General features: G+C 42.5%; 1 protein-coding gene across 2 annotated transcripts in view; it reads right to left on the bottom strand.

The window, feature by feature from the left end:
• pxylp1 (2-phosphoxylose phosphatase 1) overlaps window positions 1-21,786 on the bottom strand; it is a 42,241-nt gene that overhangs the window by 12,831 nt on the left and 7,624 nt on the right. Inside the window, exon 2 of one of the 2 annotated variants that reach the window (XM_034701984.1) lies at window positions 19,672-19,818. In XM_034701984.1, coding sequence (XP_034557875.1) covers window positions 19,672-19,753 — 82 coding nt within the window. In that variant the 5' untranslated portion in view covers window positions 19,754-19,818. Of the gene's footprint in view, window positions 1-3,241; window positions 3,370-19,671; window positions 19,819-21,786 lie in introns of those variants that run through there. The other variant, XM_034701985.1, reaches the window with a different exon arrangement.

The raw sequence follows: 21,786 nt of genomic DNA, 5'->3' as shown, positions 1-21,786 counted from the left end.
ATGTCCTTTCATAGTTTTGATGTCTTCAGTATTAATCTACAGTGTTTACAATAATTCAAATAAATACAAACTCTTGAATGAGAAGGTGTTTCCAACTTTTGACAGGTAGTGTCTATGACCTTTGAGGCAGTCTTAAGTTGTGCTGTGGATAGAGATCATCAAAGCCCTGGTGGACATTTATTTTAGTAGTTTTGGTCATACAAATTATGTGTAAGCAATCAAATTAAATAAAAAAGATGTCAACAGACAGTAGGGGAAAAGTCAAAGGCTTCTTTATTAGGGGATCATGAATGTTTAACATTTGATAACAACTCATACAGTTGAGATGTTTGTGGCTGGATGAATGGCCGATAAACAGAGTACCCAAAACAAAGTACACTGATTACACCACATTTCATCTCCAAGTCAACAGCTCTGTACCCTCAAACCCCTGAGCGCCAACCGACTGTTGCCTAGACACCAGTAACCTCTGACCCCTTGGAGAAATGGTCCAATAAGAATGGAGATCTTGTGGGAACAGGAAGGCCCATTCACAGAGATTCAACTTTGGAGCAAAAGAAGTTGAACCCAAATGAGCCTTTGGTTGGATGCACATCCAAATCCTGCTTGTGTCTCAAACACTCTCACACACACACGCACGCGCACACACATCAGAAATCCAAGCTGCCAAGTCATCTGCAAATATTACATCCTGCTGTAGAGAAACAGGAGAGGCCCTGCCTGCTCACAAAGAAAAGGGACGGATGGTTTTCTTATTGGAATTACAAGCCTCAGATGTAATTACCTACACCAGTGTAAACGAATACCTATTGTAGATGATATGGAGTACGACCAGGGGTAACATCTGACACACAGCACACAGTCACACATGGTCACTCCCCTCTTCTCCTCTCCTCCTCCCGCTGAGCTTAAAGTTCTCAGTTGCAGAGAAACCTTCCAACAAATGATTTGCTGCTTTTCCTCATCCTTTATTTTAGCCAATTAATAACCTTTATTCTGCAATACTTCTCACATAGCCCCGTCAATATGCAGGATACCTTAAAAAGTTGTTCCAAGAGTTAACAATGATGCTGTATATGCTCAGGACAGACCAGCCAGAGAAGCAGCATCTTTCTGAATCACTTCTTCCAACTGGCTTTCTCCTCCTCTTCCTCTACACACGGGTATTTGTGCAGGTGTGCTGTGAATAGGGTAGGAAGCTGCCTGACAACAGGCCACTGTACCCAACTTCAACACATATATGACTTCCCTGGCTTTCTTTCCATTTATACACTTCAGTGGAGGTTACATTCAGTCAAAACAGCAAAGCTTTTAATGTCTGACTGAAGGATCCAGTGTGTTTGTTCCCTGGGTGTTGTAATTTAACCAATAATTGTCTAAAACTTTCAGCTGCTGATGTGGCTGTGATGAGATGATGTTTGCTGTGCCAAAGCTAACGTAGTCGTGTTATGAGCCAACAATGACTATATATAGAATGGACAATGTGCCTTCATTTCCGCCCAATGTGAGCTTTGAAGCCAAAAGACCGCCTCCATGGGCGCTGACATATTGCACTGGTGCAGCCAAGGCATGTGCAGGGGCGACCTGGTTGGTGGAGAGCTCAGAGCTTAAAGCGTTAGCAGAGTCCACAGCAGAACAGAGTCTTGTGTTGGTTTGAGGCAGACATGCATAGCTATGGAAAGTTCAGTGACTCTTGTGTTAGCTTTTCAGTTATAGCTTCTCTTGTCATTCCTTTTCTACTCTGATAATCCAGCACAGAACGCTGCAGGAGCCCGCATTTGTCAACAAAGCTGACCCGGAACTAGGGACTTTACCCCTGAACTACCGTTTCGACCGGTGTTATGGTTTTAATAGTGACCCTGTAAACCGGAGACGTTCAGCTGAACATAACAGTGTTTGTGGAGTTTACACAGCTGTTGAAACACAGAGGGAGTTCCTGGGAATGCAAACTAGTTTAGTTTTTTAGAAAGATTTCAAAATATCCTCATCAGATATTTAATGATCGTCTAAAGATGTTTGTGAGGGATACATCCGGCTGAAAGTTTCCAGTTAACAGGGTCGCGGTTTAAACCAAAACACCAGTTGATCTCTGCCACAGGTTTTTGAGTTTAAAAGGATTTTAAAGCCGTGTTGAAACGTCTTTGCTACTCACGCTTATCTCCTCTCACGTGTTGATTCAGTGAATCCATCTGTGATGAAATATAGCACCGTCTAAAACAGCGCCAGCCGAGTCTCTTCATGCTAACAGGCTAACTGTTGTGTTGCTTATAATGATACCTGCCTGTCCGTCTGCTTCTATGGTGTCAATTGTGATGAATGGCATTTGTCTTTGTTTTACTGCCCTCTACTGGTCTGGTGGTGTAGTGCATTTACTTCTTTTTTTTTCTCCATACGTCACTGGCCTGATTTGCACAATCTAAGTGGGACTTCAGCCCGCGGTCAAAACGCAGACAACAATGGGGGCGCAGGAACCTTTTAGTGTCGGGGGAAAGTGGTTCTGGGTGCTAAAAGACCCCGGAACTCTTGGTCGATATGCACCTTTAGACTAAGTCTCATTGGGATGAAAATGGATGAATGAAAAAGGAATATGAGTCTACGACTGTCTCCATCAAAATGACAGAATGCTAAAAAGTCTGACCAACCTCTGCCAACAACCAACACATAAAGCACAAGGAATACACATTTTGCCAAATGTTCCTTAATTTTACAGAATTCATTTTGGAGAGAAATGTGAAGAGGTTGAGTGAGACTCACCCGAGGATAAATTGAGACACAGTGTTCCCTGTAATCTATAAAGCAACTGGGCAGATCTATTCAGTCAGGATGCAGAGATTTACTAAGTCATGTCTCACAGCGAGAAGTGTAAGTGTATGATTCTGAGTAGCTTTACAGAGGCATAGAAGCTTTCTGGTTTAAGCATTATAAGAGAAGTGTATTAATGCTGGACCAAGTGTGCTCAATCATGCCTTCTAATTAACCAGAAGTTAGATAGGTTAACCTCTAAAGATAAACAGAAAGGAGGTTCATCAGCTGAGCACTGAAGCCCTACTTCAAGTCTGTAATTAAGACGTTATCTGGACATGAAAGTTGAAAGTTTAAAGTTTAGCACTGGGAGCTACACCCAGAACAACAAGGTATATGTTTAAGAGGTGCTTAAATCAATGTGAAAATCTACCCAGTTTCTTGAGAAGAAAAGTCTCATTAGAGAAAGATTTTTACAAATATTTCTGCAATAACTCACCACCGAGGAGAAAGAGGACGAGGTGTGCGGCAGCAGCAGAGACCATTTTGACGACTCCTCGGCAGCTTGAAGTTCCACCACACACTGGAGCATTCACTACCACAACCTGTCCCCCTCTCTGCTGTGTGCCTCTTAAACTGCCATTACCAACATACACACACACACACACACACACTCACACACTCACACACACACACACACACACACACACACACACACACACACACACACACACACACACACACACACACACACACACACACAAATACATGCCTGCTTGGACCAACCAAACTTTTGGGAGCACTCAGTCACAGTCACCTACACAATAGGGCTTTTGTAACTCTCTGCCCAACTCTGCACAGTGCTGTGCAAACACAGCTCTGGCACACAGAGCTCACTGTAGCAGACACACAAATTCATGCACATGCACTAAATGTGGCTGGAGTAATTAGTTTAGGAGGTAGAATCTGTTCAAATCTTTACATTTAGCTCAGTTAGATCATAGATATGCACTAGAAGGCGGAATGAGGGGGCTTTCAGCTAGAGCTGGGCGATATTGAAAATTATGTTATCACGATAAAATAGTTAATATCAGTCAATATCGATAATTATCACGATAGATATCAAATCATTATTTCATTTAAATTCAAGGCAGATTTTGGTCCAAAGTGAAAGTTGAAGAAACCAAAGAGTTTGTTAGCTTGTATCTGGATTTAGTTTTCTGATGAGCTTCTTGAATCCATTATTTCTGACGGTGCTAAGTAAGTAAGATGTGTACTTTTTCTTCAGTGTCGCTGTCGCTCGTTTCAGCTGTGTTTACAATCCGCTACAAATGTCTTTAAGCCCGGCCTACCTCTTACCCTGCGACATGATTGGCTGTTCAATGCCGTCTTCTTCTTCTGTCTAATTTAATTTAGTTTATTTTAGTTTAATAATACACATCATCACAAATATACATCTATATATATTCAGAAAACATTTCACAATGGTTGGATGTGTGGAAAGGGGTGACTCCAAGGAAGCTATTGAAAACTTTTAATAGGGGGCAGCTGGCATTTATGGCTCATCTGCGCCCCTCCCTTTCCAGTGGTTGGGAGGTGTAATTACATGTTTAAATATATCAAACTTTTATTGAACATTTGATATATTTATATTGAGAAAAAATAATATCATGATAATTGTCGTTATTGAATTATCGCCCAGCCCTACTTTCAACTCAGTGGACCTCCTTCCCAGAAGTCGACAATTCGAACATCAGTCAAGAAAACCTCAAGTTGAATTGCATTTGGTCTAATCTCTGAAATGTTATTAATCAGTTTTAATCATTCACAAGGTTTTCTTTAGCAGCCACACAAGAAAGGACTGAGTGTGAGTGGGCACAGTGAGCTGCACGGCTAGGATTCCTTCAGTTTTTGTTATTCCTAAGGATTTTACTAGAAGCTGAATTTATTATAAGAAGCATACTCTTCCTCCTCATGAACAAATCCAGCAATCACTTCCTATTAAAAGAAGAATCTGGGTCCTCCTGGTGCTCTTCTGTGATGCTTTCAGGGCTTCAAGACAAGCTGCTGTTAACTTTAGCTTGCTGGCTGACAAAAAAATCCTTCACACAGTTTTTAAAAACTGGTTAAAAAAATAGTTTAAAAGAATGGGAAAGTAGGAGATCAGGATGTTTTAGTTTCTTGCCTGCAGCCAGCATCTGACTCCAATAAACACGCATCTTTCTGGAAAAGTCATGAGACTCATGTAGGCTAATGTAAGTTTTTGGTGTGGCACCGATCTGTTTCAATTTAATGGTGCAACCCTCCACTTACATACACAAACACATGCAATCATGCATGCATCATCCTCTAAATAAAGAACTGCATGTAATTTGCACTGTTGAGCTTCATCTCTCACATGTGCAGACAAAAACACAGCTTGACTTCTATCTGAGGGGAAACTCAAAGACAGTTGCCCTGCCACAAAAATGCACACAAACTCTTGGTGCCAGCCATCATGCTATGGTGATTATGGGCTGGAAAAACTCACACACTGTGATCCAGCCTGGAATTAAGGTGTGTCCACACATAGTTCATTGACTCCAAACAGAAAAATGTTCTGTGCTTGAGTCACCAAAATACAGGTTAGAAGACACCACAATACGAAGTTAGGTGTGTGTTGATGGCAGCGTTAGACGACAGCTGTCCATCATATGACACATTTTAATCTCATCCTGATTTTACGTTCTTGGTCTTGTGCACTCATATAGAATGACACTTAAGCTCACAGGGAACTAATCAACAGAACAAGACGCTTGCTGCTTTATAAACAATCTGCTCGGCTGCAAACGGTCTTAGAGCAAAGATTAACATCCTCCTCAGCACATTTAATTAAGCACGATGCTTGGCAATACTGCAGAATCCAGGGATGAACTTATAAGATCCCTGATTGCCCCCATGCTGATCCAAATCCTTTAATATAGAGTATCCTCTTTTGCCGAGAGAAATGTGAAATTAACTTTTAGTCTATGATTAGAGGGGGCACTGAGAGTCTGTGGTGAGCAGAGTCTCCTCGTAGCAAAGCCTCAGACCTGCTGTGGGATTTCTGTATCTGTAAGCTTCCAAAAAATAAGGTGAGATAGAAATACTGCAGTCTTTTTAGATTATACATTCAAATACCTGGGGACCTTGTGTAGTTTGGTTTGTTTTGTTGAAATGAAAGAAAAACAAAACCAAGGCTGTGCCTGAAATCACAAATACATTCCTTGCTCTCTGTGTAGTGTGTCTGATGTACTGGACTGTATATTGAGCTCAACAGAGACCCCTTCCCTTTGCAGCAGAATGCATGACAGTTGGTGTTTCTTGGTTAGTGACCCTAGGTAGCGCCCTACACTACTTTTCACAATGCATTGTGGGACACAAAAAGAGCTCTTTATAACAAATCTCGCTCCCTAAATCAGAAATTAATTAAATTAATTATTAATTAAATTAATCGCGAGACTTGAAATATCTGAACTCCAGTGAATGTATCGTGCCATGATAGCCAATCAGCGTGCAGATCACCTGGTGACGTGTGGTGTGACGTATTGACCAGCGGAGATTCACTCATCTGAAATATATGGGACACTCTGATTCTATCTCTGTGCAGCTTCCCCAAACTCTGTGACTCTCCCTGTTTTTATGGGATCAGGAATAAACAGGAGCTCACTGTGAGGACAGAGAGGGAGGAGGATTATCTGGTGAGTTGTGAAAAACTTTGTCTGTCACATGAATCCTGCTATTGGTTGGAATAGGAAGTTAGCTCTGCCCCCTGTAGCATAACCGGCTTCTCCAATAAATGTCCTACGAGCTCAACCTTGATTGATAACAACAGACTAGTGTGGCGTGGGAACCCCCCCTCCCTCTCACGAAAATTTGCATCTTGGGCTCTCATGTACAAGCGATTTTGACGCGCGATTTGAGCGAGTCATTCGTGCGAACAGAGCGAGTAGACAGTCCATAGGGACTTGGCTTGGGAACCGAAGGGTCGCCGGTTCGAGTCCCAGTATGGACAAAGTTTGGCAAGTGGATTGGTGGCTGGAGAGGTGCTGGTTCACTTGCCTGGGCACTGCCTAGGTGCCCTTGAGCAAGGCACCGAACCCCCAACTGCGCTGGGTGCACTGGTTGACGGCAGTATCCTCACTCTGACATCTCTCCCTAAGCATGTTCACTGCATGTGTGTGCATTTGTATGTGCAGGGTTCCCACTCTTTTCCAGAGATCATTTTCCAGGACATTTCCAGGACATTTTCATTGATGATCAAGCTGGTATGACCGTCTAAATTTTATATTCCTCAAAAAATATAAAATGAGCTAAGAAAAAAAAAAAAGAGGCTGCAAAGGAATCAGGAAGCTGCCTTATGGAAATGATTAACTAATAATAATGATCAGAGGATCAGTGCTTTAATGACCTAAATAGATCTGAATGACAAAAATGGCCACAAATGTTTCTCAACTCAACTCAGACTCAAAATATACCTGCTTAATCATGATATTCATCCTGCTAAGTGGTCGATATGAAACAAAGCAAATGTCATGTTTTTTTATTTGAGTTACTGTAAACTCTGAAAAAATCGCACCGGTGTAAAGACGCACTCTGTATTTGAAGATCTCTCAGAGATTTAAAAAGTTTAAACTGTCTTCCTGCATGGCGATGTCTATTATGATCAGCGATGTCTACAACGTGGAGTTTCTGTGCAGCTGTGTCACTCTTATTGTTCCGTTTGTTTTCACTATTGGGAGTTTGCACTCCTGCTAGCTAGAGCAGGGGTTCCCTTACAGGTGAGAAAATTGTCCATGGCCCCCTCATAATTGTAACACAGATTAAGCACATTAGTGATGTGTCATGATCAAAAGCTGAGGCTCCGAGAGCCAATGCTTTATAGTGAATCAGAATAGCCGGCTCGTATCAAGAGAGAGCCGGCTCTCAGTTTTTTCCTTTCCCTGCTTAGCTCTCACAGTGCTCAGACCCAGCTCTGCTCACACCAGAACTTTGTTTTGATTGGTCAGCATGGCGGCCATGCGGCCAATCATATGTGAGGATATAGGATACAGGTGATGGAGGGGAGGCTGTGTATCCTGGCTTCATCTGTTCCATCAGAGAGAGTCTTCCTGAAGACTGGGCTAATACTCACTGAGAAGAGCAATCGGATCAGCCCATCCAAGCTGAGGCATCAGATTTTTCTCAATGCCAACCTGAGGACGTTAATAATGTTTGCTCCAGTTTGGTTCTGGTTATGTTTACCTGAGTTGGTTCTGGTTCTGTTTGCTTGAGTTTGGTTCTGGTTTTGGTTCAGTTTGCTTGAGTTCGGTTCTGGTTCGGTTCTGGTTCGATTCTGGTTCGGTTCTGGTTTGGTTCTGGTTTGGTTCTGGTTTGGTTCTGGTATGGTTCTGGTTCGGATCAGTTCTGGTTCTGGTTCAGTTCTGGTACGGTTCTGGTTAAGGTCTGGTTCGGTTCTGTTTCGGTTCTGGTTCGGTTCTGGTTCGGTTCTGGCTCGGTTCGGTTCCGGTTCAGTTCTGTTACAGTTCTGGTACAGTTCTGGTTTGGGTCTTGTTCGGTTCTGGTTCGGTTCTGGTTCAGTTCTGGTACGGTTCTGGTTCGGTTCTGGTTCGGGTCTGGTTCGGTTCGGTTTCGGTTCTGTTTCGGTTCTGGTTCGGTTCTGGTTCGGTTCTGGTTCGGTTCTGGCTCGGTTCGGTTCCGGTTCGGTTCTGGTTCAGTTCTGTTACGGTTCTGGTACAGTTCTGGTTCGGTTCTGGTTCGGTTCTGGTTCGGTTCTGGTTCGGTTCTGGTTCAGTTGTTACGGTTCTGGTTCGGTTCTGGTTCGGTTCTGGTTCGGTTTGATTCTTGTTCTGTTTGCATGAGTTTGGTTCTGGTTCTGTATGCTTAAATTTAGTTCTGGTTCTAAACCTGACCCTAATCCTAACCCTAATCCTAACCATAACCCTAATCCTAATCACAACCCTAACCCCAACCCTAACCCTAACCCTAACCCTGATCACAACCCTAACCCCAACCCTAACCCTAATCACAACCCTAACCCTAACCCTAACCCTAATCACAACCCTAACCCTAACCCTAATCACAACCCTAACCCTAACCCTAATCACAACCCTTACCCTAACCCTAATCACAACCCTAACCCTAAACCCTAATCACAACCCTAACCCTAACCCTAACCCCAACCCTAACCCTAATCGCAACCCTAACCCTAACCCTAACCCCAACCCTAATCACAACCCTAACCCTAACCCTAATCACAACCCTAACCCTAACCCTAACCCCAACCCTAACCCTAATCACAACCCTAACCCTAACCCTAATCACAACCCTAACCCCAACCCTAACCCTAACCCTAACCCTAATCACAACCCTAACCCTAACCCTAATCACAACCCTAACCCCAACCCTAACCCTAACCCTAACCCTAATCACAACCCTAACCCTAACCCTAATCACAACCCTAACCCCAACCCTAACCCTAACCCTAACCCTAACCCTGATCACAACCCTAACCCCAACCCTAACCCTAACCCTAACCCTAATCACAACCCTAACCCTAACCCTAACCCTAATCACAACCCTAACCCTAACCCTAATCACAACCCTAACCCTAACCCTAATCACAACCCTAACCCCATCCCTAACCCTAACCCTAATCACAACCCTAACCCTAACCCTAATCACAACCCTTACCCTAACCCTAATCACAACCCTAACCCTAAACCCTAATCACAACCCTAACCCTAACCCTAACCCCAACCCTAACCCTAATCGCAACCCTAACCCTAACCCTAACCCTAATCACAACCCTAACCCTAACCCTAACCCTAATCACAACCCTAACCCTAACCCTAATCACAACCCTAACCCCAACCCTAACCCTAACCCTAACCCTAACCCTAACCCTAATCACAACCCTAACCCTAACCCTAATCACAACCCTAACCCCAACCCTAACCCTAACCCTAACCCTAACCCTAATCACAACCCTAACCCTAACCCTAATCACAACCCTAACCCCAACCCTAACCCTAACCCTAACCCCGATCACAACCCTAACCCCAACCCTAACCCTAACCCTAACCCTAATCACAACCCTAACCCTAACCCTAATCACAACCCTAATCCTAACCCTAATCACAACCCTAACCGTAACCCTAATCACAACCCTTACCCTAACCCTAATCACAACCCTAACCCTAAACCCTAATCAGAACCCTAACCCTAACCCTAACCCCAACCCTAACCCTAATCGCAACCCTAACCCTAACCCTAATCACAACCCTAACCCTAACCCCAACCCTAACCCTAATCACAACCCTAACCCTAACCCTTATCACAACCCTAACCCCAACCCTAATCCTAATCACAACCCTAACCCTAATCATAACCCTAACTCCAACCCTAACCCTAATCCCAACCCTAACCCTAATCACAACCCTAACCCTAACCCTAATCACAACCCTAACCCTAACCCTAACCCTAATCACAACCCTAACCCTAATCACAACCCTAACCCTAATCACAACCCTAACCCTAACCCTAATCACAACCCTAACCCTAATTACAACCCTAACCCTAATCACAACCCTAACCCTAATCACAACCCTAACCCTAATCACAACCCTAACCCTAATCACAACCCTAACCCTAACCCTAATCACAACCCTAACCCTAACCACAACCCTAACCCTAACCCTAATCACAACCCTAACCCTAATTACAACCCTAACCCTAATCACAACCCTAACCCTAATCACAACCCTAACCCTAATCACAACCCTAACCCTAATCAAAACCCTAACCCTAATCACAACCCTAACCCTAATCACAACCCTAACCCTAATCACAACCCTTACCCTAATCACAACCCTAACCCTAATCAAAACCCTAACCCTAATCATAACCCTAGGATCAGGGTGAGAATGATTTTGTAACAGAATAAATACACACAATTGGTCAAATATAGGTCTTCTTATAAAAACACTGGGATTTCAACACAAACCTTTGTTTTTTTGCAAAGTTAAGGTAAAATAACTTTGGTAAAATATAAAATATACGGCATTAAGAGCCGTTCGGGAGTCGAAAGAGCCGGCTCTTCTTTGGGGGCCGAGTCAAAAGAGCCGGCTCTCTGAAAAGAGCCCAACTTCCCATCACTAAAGCACATGCTTACTACCATTTGCACTCTTAGTTGCCCTTGGAACTATTTGTATTGTAAAACGTATCAATGTAAATACTTCAGACCTGTACCATAGTGATAAACAGATAACACTTCAATTTGAATCAAGTAAATACCACTTGTATACTTTAAAACAGAGGGTCATTTCATTCCTTGTGGACTCAACATGACAGCATTTATACTTTTCAAGTAATTGATCTTAAACGCTTTCATAAAATTAACAGCAGCAAGACTCACATATCCCTTCGAGTCACCAAATGGTATCATAACAATGGTGTATGTTGTTTTGTAATGACACAGCACAATTTTATAATTTATTAGAAATTTATTCAAATTATTTCATGGACCCCCACGCTATGGTTCGCAGACCCCCAGGGGTCCCAGGACCCCACTTTGAGAACAACTGAGCTAGAGTATGGTAATTGAGCCAAATGTACCATAAAACATAAACAATATACCCCCGTTTTCTGTGAATGCATGATTATGAAGTGAGGGAGAAAAGATGTGAAAAAAGTTGCGCAGTGTCGCTGTCTTTTCCAGCACAGCGTGCACTCAACTTTCAATGAATGGGGATGTGTTTTGTTAATAGGGTCAGGTCAAACGCAGCCATGTTGGAATAATTTTCCAGGACTATATGCGATTTTCCAGGACATTTTACTTTTTCTCCCATTTTCCAGGTGTTTTCCAGTACTGGAAAACTGGTCAACTGTTTTCCAGGTTTTCCAGGACGCGTGGGAACCCTGTATGTATATACCAAAAAAACTGTATGTGTAGCATGTCCAAAAAGTAGCATGAGTGGAAAAAATTGAATTTCCCCCCTGGGGATCAATAAAGTACCTTTAAAAAAACATTCCTGCGTATGTATTCGTGGGAATAGCACGATTGTTTGCATCTGGTGTGAACACGACATAAGAGTCACAGTGCTCACATTGGCACACAAACATACTCAGTACGTTTACATTCAGCAGGTGTGTTGTTTGATTGTGCATGTACAAGAAGAGACATACACAATCAACTGATCAATGCAACAGGTATTACAAAAGGATGAGGTGTGTGTCTGTAGTCAGGATGAGTGGAAGACATGCGCCAACTAAACAAAACCCCGGTGCCAAGTGGAGCGCTGTGGGGGGGGTGAAAGAGAGAGAGAGCCTGAGTTGACTGACGGATCCTAAAAACACCTAGGAGACTAGCCAGGTGCTGCCAGGTGCAGTGAAACCCCGCCCACCTGAGACCTGTATGGAGGCGAACGCAGAGCTAGAAAAGAGGAGAACAAGAAACAGGCCATGCACATGTGGGAGGGCCGTCAAATTAAAGTTGATATTGCTCCAGTAAAAGCTGTATGTAAGTAGCTGTATGTTAGCTGTGTCTTTCACTACGCTGCTGAATCAAATGATTGCTTAACGTTGTCCCCTCAGTCTGCAGTGCTGCCATCAGAGAATGGGATGTTTTTATAGCAGGGATTGCTGCCTTGTTGCCTCTCAGAAGACAAGGACATCTGTTCTTCTGTTACGTTTTATTTCTTCTATAAATATTCACTGTAGTTTATGAGTCTTATTCAATTCCTACAGTTTTGAGCCTTTAAAGCTGCCTCCTGTGTTTCATTTGGGTCAGTTTGTGGGTAGTTGTTCAGCATGTAGAGTCAGGGTTAAAGTGGGGCAGAAGAGTTATGATTCATCATCAGAGCCACCAATTTTTTCAACAACCTCAACTGGGTTAGACATACATGAGCTCAGTGCAAAGAACTGGCTTGTTTGAATTCTGGGTAAATTATTGTTTTAAGAAAAAGGAAAAAAAGACGCTTCAAATGAAATTCTGATGGAACATTTTAGGGTGTAGTAACTCTGTCCTCCAGTAGGAGCATCTCATACAGCTGAGACATGTCGGGTTCTGCATATTTGCCTAGTCGTTAGTCCGGATCAGCATGGTTTCTTATCTATTTATCATATAGAAGTGTACATAGTGTGTATATATCTGTAATAGTTGCCATATTTTATTTGATTATATTTTACCCTTGTCATTGCTATTATTATTGTTATTATATTTTTTAACTATGTTAGTACATTGTTGTATTCCCCTGTCCTGTGTTGTAAGCTGCTGTAACAAAAGAATTTCTCCCAACGGGGGACAAATAAAGTATATCTTATCTTATCTTATCTATCTTTCAAAACTCCCTCTGAACAGCAGCTGTCACTGAAGGTTACCAGATGAGACAGGAATACTCAGAAACGTTCACACATTTTGCTTCATCTCCTCGTTATCTGTCCCCTGACGGTGCAGCAAAGGGACACTCTGACTCCACAGTGCGCGCCGACACTGGAGGAAGTAAGAATGTGAGGAATGTGGAGAGAAGAATTTGCAAGGTGCATGGTGCACGGCCTGTTTCTCTTTGTCTATTCAACACGCTGGCCACCCCTATGAAGTCAGATGTTCAGGGTGTTTTAGTTCTCATGAAGTGAAATGAAAAGTTTTTGTTACTAAAGATGTCAGAAAACTTGGGAGTGACCTTTGAGAGCAACTTATCATTTGAAAAACATATTAATAAGATCACCCAGTCCTGCTTTTATCACCTTAGGGATATTGCCCAGATAAGATCAATGCTGACTTTTAATGACACAAAAACGATTAGTCATGCTTTATTTCTTCTCAATTCGATTTTTGTAACAGGCTTTTAACAAGTATATCTCAAAAATCTATCAATCGACTTCAGTTGGTACAAAATTCAGTTGCAAGACTTTTAAGAAGAGCGATCACATGATCCTGTTTTAATGACATCACACTGGCTGCCCTTTGCTTTTAGAATAGATTTTAAGATTTGACTCATCACTTTTAAAGCACTTCACAGCCTGGCCCCTGAATATATATGTGATTTGCTGTCACCCTACCAGCCCGGCGCAGCCTCAGATCCTTTGGCAGGAACCTCGTTACAGTTCCCGTCACAAACTTAAAATCTAATGGTGAGCAAGCATGTGCTGTTCAGGCTCCATGACTGTGGAACGACCTGCCTGAGGATCTCAGGCAAGCTGCATCAATATGTTCTTTTTAATCACAGCAGAAAAACTTTTGTTGTGAATATTGTAATATTGTTTTATACACGATGCTACATTTGTTTTTAATTAACTTTTTTTTTTTTTCTTTTTTTTTTGGGGGGGCTGCACAGTGGTGCAGTGGGTAGTGCTGTTGCCTCACAGCTAGAAGGTTCCTGGTTCGAATCCCCGGCCGGGCGGGTGCCTTTCAGTGTGGAGTTTGCATGTTCTCCCCGTGCATGCGTGGGTTCTCTCCGGGTGCTTCCTCCCACAATCCAAAAACATGCTCAGGTTGATTGATCACTCTAAATTGCCCGTAGGTGTGAGTGTGTGCATGAATGGTTGTCTGTCTCTCTGTGTTAGCCCTGTGATAGGTTGGCGACCTGTCCAGGGTGTACCCTGCCTTCCGCCCGAAGCCAGCTGGGATAGGCTCCAGCCCCCGTGACCCCTAACGGGATAAGCGGTCAAGCTAATGTATGGAATTTTTATCTTTTTAAGTTGTATTTTTTGCCTTTATTTTATAGGACAGCTGAAGAGAGACAGGAAATGTGGGGAGTAGAGAGTGGGGGAAGACATGCAGGAAATGGTTGACGGGCCGGGAATTGAACCGGCAAACCGGCGACCCCTGCAACGAGGACTGTAGCCTCTGTATGTGGGGAGCTTAGACCGCTAAACCACCAGCACCCCATTTTTAATTTAATTTTATTCATGTTTTTCTTTTATTCACTCCTTGTTTTTAATTGTTTTACTGATTTTAAATGTTTTATTGTTTTAATTGTTTTTAGTAGTTGTTTTTTTACTTTTTTATTCAGCTGTTCCTCTTTAACTGTCTTGCTAGCTTTACATGTCCCCCCCATGCTTTGTTTATTATTGTGGGTTTTTATTATGTAAAGCACTTTGTAACATCTGTTTTGATAGGTGATAAATAAATAAACTTTATTATTATTATTATTATTCAATCGATCATAACCTCTATGCCAGAGTCTGACAGTGTGTCATTTTAACTGCAAAACATCAGCAAAAAAAGTACCAATCACTTATCCTGAAGGGAATATGCTTATTCTACATACCATTCCAAAATGTTAATGTTCCTTGACTTTAAAATCTGCCAGTTCTAGATCAGAGAAAAGGAGCAAAATACTAGCTGGTGGATCACCTTCTCATGCTAGCTTACCTCTTTGAACATGTTGCCTCTCTCCTCACTGCTGTCCTAGATTTGCAGTTTCCAAAATCCCTCTAACATGTTGAAATCTGTCCAATCAACTTGCTTTGGAACAGAACCAGTCACTTTATTGGTTAATGAAGTTTCCATTCCGCATTAACTGTGTTAGTCCTCCAAGAATTAACAAGCAAGCACTAGCTTGTATTGTAGAGACTGCAGCTAACTCCGTGTTTATGTTTTTTTAATACAAAGCCAATAAATATCGGTGGCAGGTCATTCTTTGTGTTCTGTTCATGTGAACATGTCAACCCCAGTATCTCTCTGTCAGCCTCTCAAATTGTTGCTTTTGTCTCTCTTCTCCCCCAAAATGCCACCTCTCATTTGTTTCACTCTTTTTCACCACTTCACTTTCACTCTCAGTCATTCCTCACAGGCGGCTAACCTTTCTGTATTTCCTTTTATATCCTCCAATGACATCCCTCCCTCACTGTGAATCCAGCAGCACTCCTAGAGCACTTAACTCCCATCAAGCTCTGCTTCACCTTTCTCTTCACCACAGATCAACATCCCGAAATAGTTCTCTTTCTCTGTTTCAGTCCCTTTAGTCCCCTCTCCTACACTCGTCCTCTTTGGAGTGCCTCGCTCCGTCGTCCCTTGCCTCTGGGAGTCCCGCGTACGTCAATCAGCGTGCAGATCTTCCCCCCTTGCCGTGTTTGCAGCGGTCCTGCTTTAATTTGAGGTAGCCTGGAGGAGCCAGAGGGAGACATTCACTCCACCACAGATCATTCTCCGCCTCTCAGGCTCTCATGATAATGGTCAACAAACAATAACAAATAGGTGAATCAGCTTTTCTTACAGAACACGGGGGATTACACAGAGGAGATTGTGGAAATGGACTACAGATCGAAAAGCAGAGAATAAAGATGTTTTAAAAAGTGACCGCAAATGTGAAACCAAAACCAAAACTGATCCTCTAAACATTAAGAGAGAATAACACTACTATCTTTGATCACATGCTTCTTCTTGATAATGGTTCAAATCTTTCTCTACAGTAAGTATGATGAATAAATGATGACAGCAGCTTTCCTCCAACCCTACTACTGTTCTAAAAATAAAGCACGGGCTGTTTTGAACAAGGAACAAGAAAAAAAACAGCAGCCCCTTTTATGGTGGCTGCCCAACATGGACGTTTTGCCTCACAGTTTTTGATAAGAGTGCAAAAACACAAATGAAATGGTGAGACACCGAAATGGTCCATAATTTTGGGAGGAAGGTCTTTCAGCTTCTCAACCTCCAAGGAACAAGAAAATGAAGAAGGCATCGACTGCACAGAGAGGTAGGAGACAGACAAAAGTGTGATTGTAACACTTTTTTCTGTATTGGTCGATAACACATTTTACATATTTATATAACATTTAATTAGATACAGCTCCTATTTTAATGAGCATCCTCATTATGATGAAGGCCGGCAGATAGCACACATTAGTTAAGCTTCAAATAGAGTTTATTACTGTCTGTGACAAAGACATAGACTGTATAAATAATGGACCGAGTATCCATGATGTCACCCATCTGTTTCTGGAGCACTGTTTTGAGGCCAATAGTCAGTGGGAATCATATTGAATATGCAGAACACAACATAAGTGGTGTCGAGCAAGTGTGAGGTAAAGAGGCCGGCTTTGAGCCTCCTCGCCAACAGCTACAATGTTCCCGCCTGTAGATCAAGTCAGCTGTGCCAACCAAGCGGCAACCTCCGGTCTAAAAATATGAGTCAATGCGGAAGTGTTAAAAGCTGCAGTTCATCGAGGATCCTCTTGAGGCTGGCTCCAGAAGTATCGGAAGTCACATATACATGAATGGGGAAAAGACGATCTTTGCAGCATTAATAAACATGTTTACAGCCTGGTACAAAAGATGAGTGTAGTCTGAATAGCTAATTTCTCGACGTCCTCTCACTGTGAGGGGGGTGAATTTTTTTCTAATTCGGCAATTTCGAAGATATTGAGATTACCAGTCTTCCAATGAGAGGCACAGCTGCCTGTGGGAACACTGCAGCTGTTGGCTAGGAGGCTCAAAGCCCGCCTCTTTACGTCACACTGGCTCGACAGAAGCAATATGGCTGCCGCAGCCGATTGGTCTCAAAACAGCTCTTCAGAAACAGATGGGTGACGTCACGGATACTACGTCCATATATTTTACAGTCTATGGTGCCAACCAAGGGAGAGGTTCCGGTGGCTGGTGGTGAGGCTTTCAGCAGTGTGACTGCCCCCTGGTGGCTGGCTGCAGTATAGGTCAAAAAATCTTTCTCCCCCATTCATTTGAATGGGGGAGCAGTCAAACTTTAAAAATTAAATACACGTCGTACGAATGTTTCTCCCATCCGTATGCTGTGATGATATGTAGTTGGTATTTGACTGTTTTGTGTCCAAGGACTCTTTTTCCTGAAAAGTTTCTTTTTCGTTAGTTATTAGAGTTTAAAAAACGGGGTTTTACTTCCGGGTTTCTTTTGATTCACAGCAGGCGTAGAGTGAAACTTCAAAGGACACACAGCGTCTTGTGACGTCATGCTGTAGGGCGGAGCTTATTACAGTGGCTTCACAGGCTCTGGCTGCACAATGGCGGCACCCAGGAGCGGGATTTTTTGGCTTCAGAACTGTACAACGGGAAGAGGCGGAGAAACGCTGTCCATTTTTATTTACAGTCTATGGTGCCAACTCATAATCTTAATATCTTCAAAATAGCTGCATTATGAACCCCCCCCTGGTGTTTCTGCAGCCAGCCTCAAGCGGATTCTTGATGAATTGCAGTTTATAACACTTCCACATGGGCTTGGCGGGAACACTGCAGTTATTGGCGAGGAGGCTCAAAGCCCACCTCTTTGCCTCAAAACTAGCTTGACAGCAGTTAGGTATAGTTCAAGATTTCCAATATGGCTCCCGCTGACGATTGGCTTCCAAGTAGCATGTCAGGAACAGATGGGTGACATCATGGATACTACGTCCTTTAATTCTACAGTCTTTGTTATCCCCCCGTGTGCATGTGGATTCCGGTACTTCTAGAGCCAGCCTCAAACGGACACTCGATGAACTGCAGTTTTTTAGACCTTCGCATTGGCTTCAATTCTCGCGGCCGGAGTTTGCCGCTTGGACAAATCTTAAGGTTATATTATTTTATTCAAATACACGCATTGTAAACCTGTAAAATCTGGTCTCTCTGTGATGCTCTTTAACAAACTGAGATATCAGGAGGTGCTGCAAGCTGAGCAGGTGTGTTAGTTGTGTTTCAGCGTAAAAGCTAAGTTGGCCTAATGACAGGTCTTAGTTACTGCATACTGTTATTGTCCTGCATTAATTAAAAACCTAAATGATTTAATCTGAAATGTTCAGAATAAAAACATCTCCTCCTCTCATAGACGGATATGTTCATACCTACTCTTTTGATTACAAAGGGCTTGTGTCTCAGCGTGCCGTCTTTCTCTGCCTCCGAGCGATTTACAAAGGGAGAAGATTACAGAGCAGGAGGTCATTGCTGGTTTAAGAGGGAGGTAATTATAACATACAGCACACACAAACCTCCCCTCACACGGTCAAGCATTATCATCAAGTGAAGGAAGAGGAGGAGGGTGGAGGGAAGGAGGGAGGGAGTGTGTGCTCTAATGTAAAATAAGTACATGTAAGAGCCTGCGTGTTCATGTTGTCTTTTTACACCTGAGGTCTTGTGAGGCGTGTAGAAAAAAAAGGATTCAAATACAAATCTAATAGAAGCTTTCAGGACACCAAGCTTACACATTTTAATTAAATGAAGGGACAGAATCTTTAAAAGACTGATGATGGACAGCCCACAAAATCTTGGAAACCATGCACAGCACATTGCACGTCACTGTAATCCTGTGTGTGCCCGAGCATGATTTATGCCAGTTTAATCCTATGCATGTCCAGACACAGGCTTACCACCACCACTAACACTTCCCTCTGCAGTGTAGTTTTCAGGAATACATCAAGAAGTCTCTCGATCTCACATTTTACTTCAACATTACGACTTCCTGCATCATCACACATTTTGTACAACCTGGAGTGTGAGGCTTGCAGAGCTCGAGAGACCGTCTCCAGTCAGTGAGCAGTGGCTTCCTTGCATTCACTGCGACTGGCAGGGATAAACTGTCTAGACAATACCCCCAGGAGTTGCTGAACAATGAATTGATTGGGTAAAAGGCACAATATTGTGTATACCTATGCATTCCACAGCAGCTGTGAGTGTGCAGCCTCAGAGGCTCAGACCGCTTCAGAGCATCTAGGGGCCCTCAGTTGGAGCTGGATATTTATAGGAAGTCTATAGAGGATTCGGCTTTGTTTCGCTATGAATGGGGTCTCTTGAATGGGGAAGCAACAAGAGGATATGCATATTTTTACAACACAAATACAGAAAGAGAGCTGAGCACCTTGTCTGTTGAACACAAGAGAGTTTCTCCCACAGTATAATCTGAACGCAGGGCCAGGGGGACCAGAGAAAGAGAGGGGACGAACATATGAAGCGGTTTAAACACTTACAGAACTGGAGGCTCAGACTGATGATGGCCAGCGCAGCTCCGCCCACCACCACCAGGAGGAGGAAGCGGTTACGAGCCAGCATCTTATCATGTGATTGGTCCACGTCCGTTTCTGTCAGCCATCCAGATCACATCCCTTCCCTGCAGACTGGACATGAAGACAGAGTGAGGTCATGGGAATCTTTTAGCATGAGCTGATACTGATATCTAAAACAATACAAATTCACCAGTTACCATGTCCAATGGAGTGAACGTTTAACTGGGATGAAAATGAATCTTTGCCATGTGAATTGTGTACCAATATGAGTATGAAGGGGAAGTTTCCTTTCCCAGATAACTTGAATAAATGAAATCACACATTGTCAAACAGCAGAAAACTGTCAGCTCAGCTTTGACGCTCTGCTGCATGTGACTAACAGTGTTGAGAGATTGTAAACTGCTGAGTCAGATCCTGTTCTGCTGCTTAACCCACTTGTTGAAATCATATTTGCATCATTCCCACAGCAAACTCCAAAACAATAACAACGATTTATTTTTTTGCATATTCCCACAGCATTCAAAACCAGCTTTCAAACATGTTTCCGATCAGATTGAGCCACGGCTGCATGGGTTATGCTTTTCACAACATTTGGCCGGTCAGATGAAACCCCAGCTAGATGTCAGCTTTCATCAGAATAATTGGTGTCAATTGGATGGCGGTTGTGAGGTCAGCTAGCTGACAAAGAAGAGAGGAAAATGTGACGGTTCAAGCACTTGTCGTGAAAAAGAACAGCGAGACAGTTTCTACAAACACAGGTTCAGTGTCCACATGTCCAACCGCAGAGAGTGACAAGAGCTGTAGTGGTACAGTGATAATTACTGTAATCCTGTACGGCACATCATCCAAAGTCCTCCATAAACTGCAATACATTCAAAACTCTGCTGCACGCCTCCTCACCTGCACCCGCTCCCGTGACCACATCAGCCCCGTCCTCCAACATATTCATTGGCTCCCCGTCCCCTACCGCATACAGTTTAAAATCCTCCTCCTCACCCACAAAGCCCTCCACCACCAGGCCCCTACCTACCTCACTGACCTCCTCCACCATCACACTCCTTCCCGTAACCTGCGCTCCTCACATGCCAACCTCCTGTCCCCACCTCACAGAACCAAGCACCGAACCTGGGGGGACAGAGCCTTCTCAGTAGCCGCCCCCACCCTCTGGAACTCACTCCCCTCCCATGTACAAAACTGCTCTGACCCTTCAGCTTTCAAATCTCTTTTAAAAACTCACCTTTTTAAGTTAGCTTTTCATTTGTGATTGTACTGTTGTGTTGTTTTGTTTGATCTGTTATTTGTTATTTGTTTATTTTACTTGTATTGATTTTAACAATTGTACAGTGTCTTTGAGTTTTTGAAAAAGCGCTATATAAATAAAATGTATTATTACTATTATTAGAGCATGAACATTTTTAAAAGTAAACTCAAGACCTACCTTTTTAGTCTGCTTTTAACTGAATTTCATTCTTATAAAAGTTTTATTTCACCTTACTTTATCTATCTATTATATAGTTCAAATATAAGTCACTTTTATTTATTTTTTATTTTTAAGTATAGCATCTTATTTTATTTTAATAGTTTAATATTTTAGTGTTTTATTATCATAGAAATGTATTTTCTTTTGATGAGTTTAATTTCCTGTGTTGAGTTTTAACATCGTATTTACCTTTTATATATTTTTTAATTTGTTTATTCATTTTATTTTATTGTTATTATTATTATTGTTGTTGTATATATTGCATTATTAGGATCCATAGGATTGTGCATTGGGTTTGGGGTCGTGGCTGGGGTTGAGATTAGGATTGGGGGGTCTTTTTATTTCTAATTTCATATTTTTTATTGACTCTATTTTAAGTTGTTTTTATGTACAGCACTTTGTGATACAATGTCATTGTATGAAAAGTGCTTTATAAATAAAGTCTCATTGATTCATTTATAATTATAGTTCAGTTAGCTGATTTAGCACAAATCATGTCACCATTGCAATTTTTGAACAATGAACAAAGTCACAGCATGACTTAGTTTTATTACAAAGCTTCATGGAAACCACAGATACTGACACTTTGCCTAAGTGAT

The sequence above is a fragment of the Notolabrus celidotus genome, chromosome 14 (genome assembly GCF_009762535.1).
Source record: "Notolabrus celidotus isolate fNotCel1 chromosome 14, fNotCel1.pri, whole genome shotgun sequence".
NCBI lineage: Eukaryota > Metazoa > Chordata > Actinopteri > Labriformes > Labridae > Notolabrus > Notolabrus celidotus.
The sequence above is the reverse complement of the archived record's forward strand: the minus strand, read 5'-3'. Positions and strand labels throughout refer to the sequence as shown.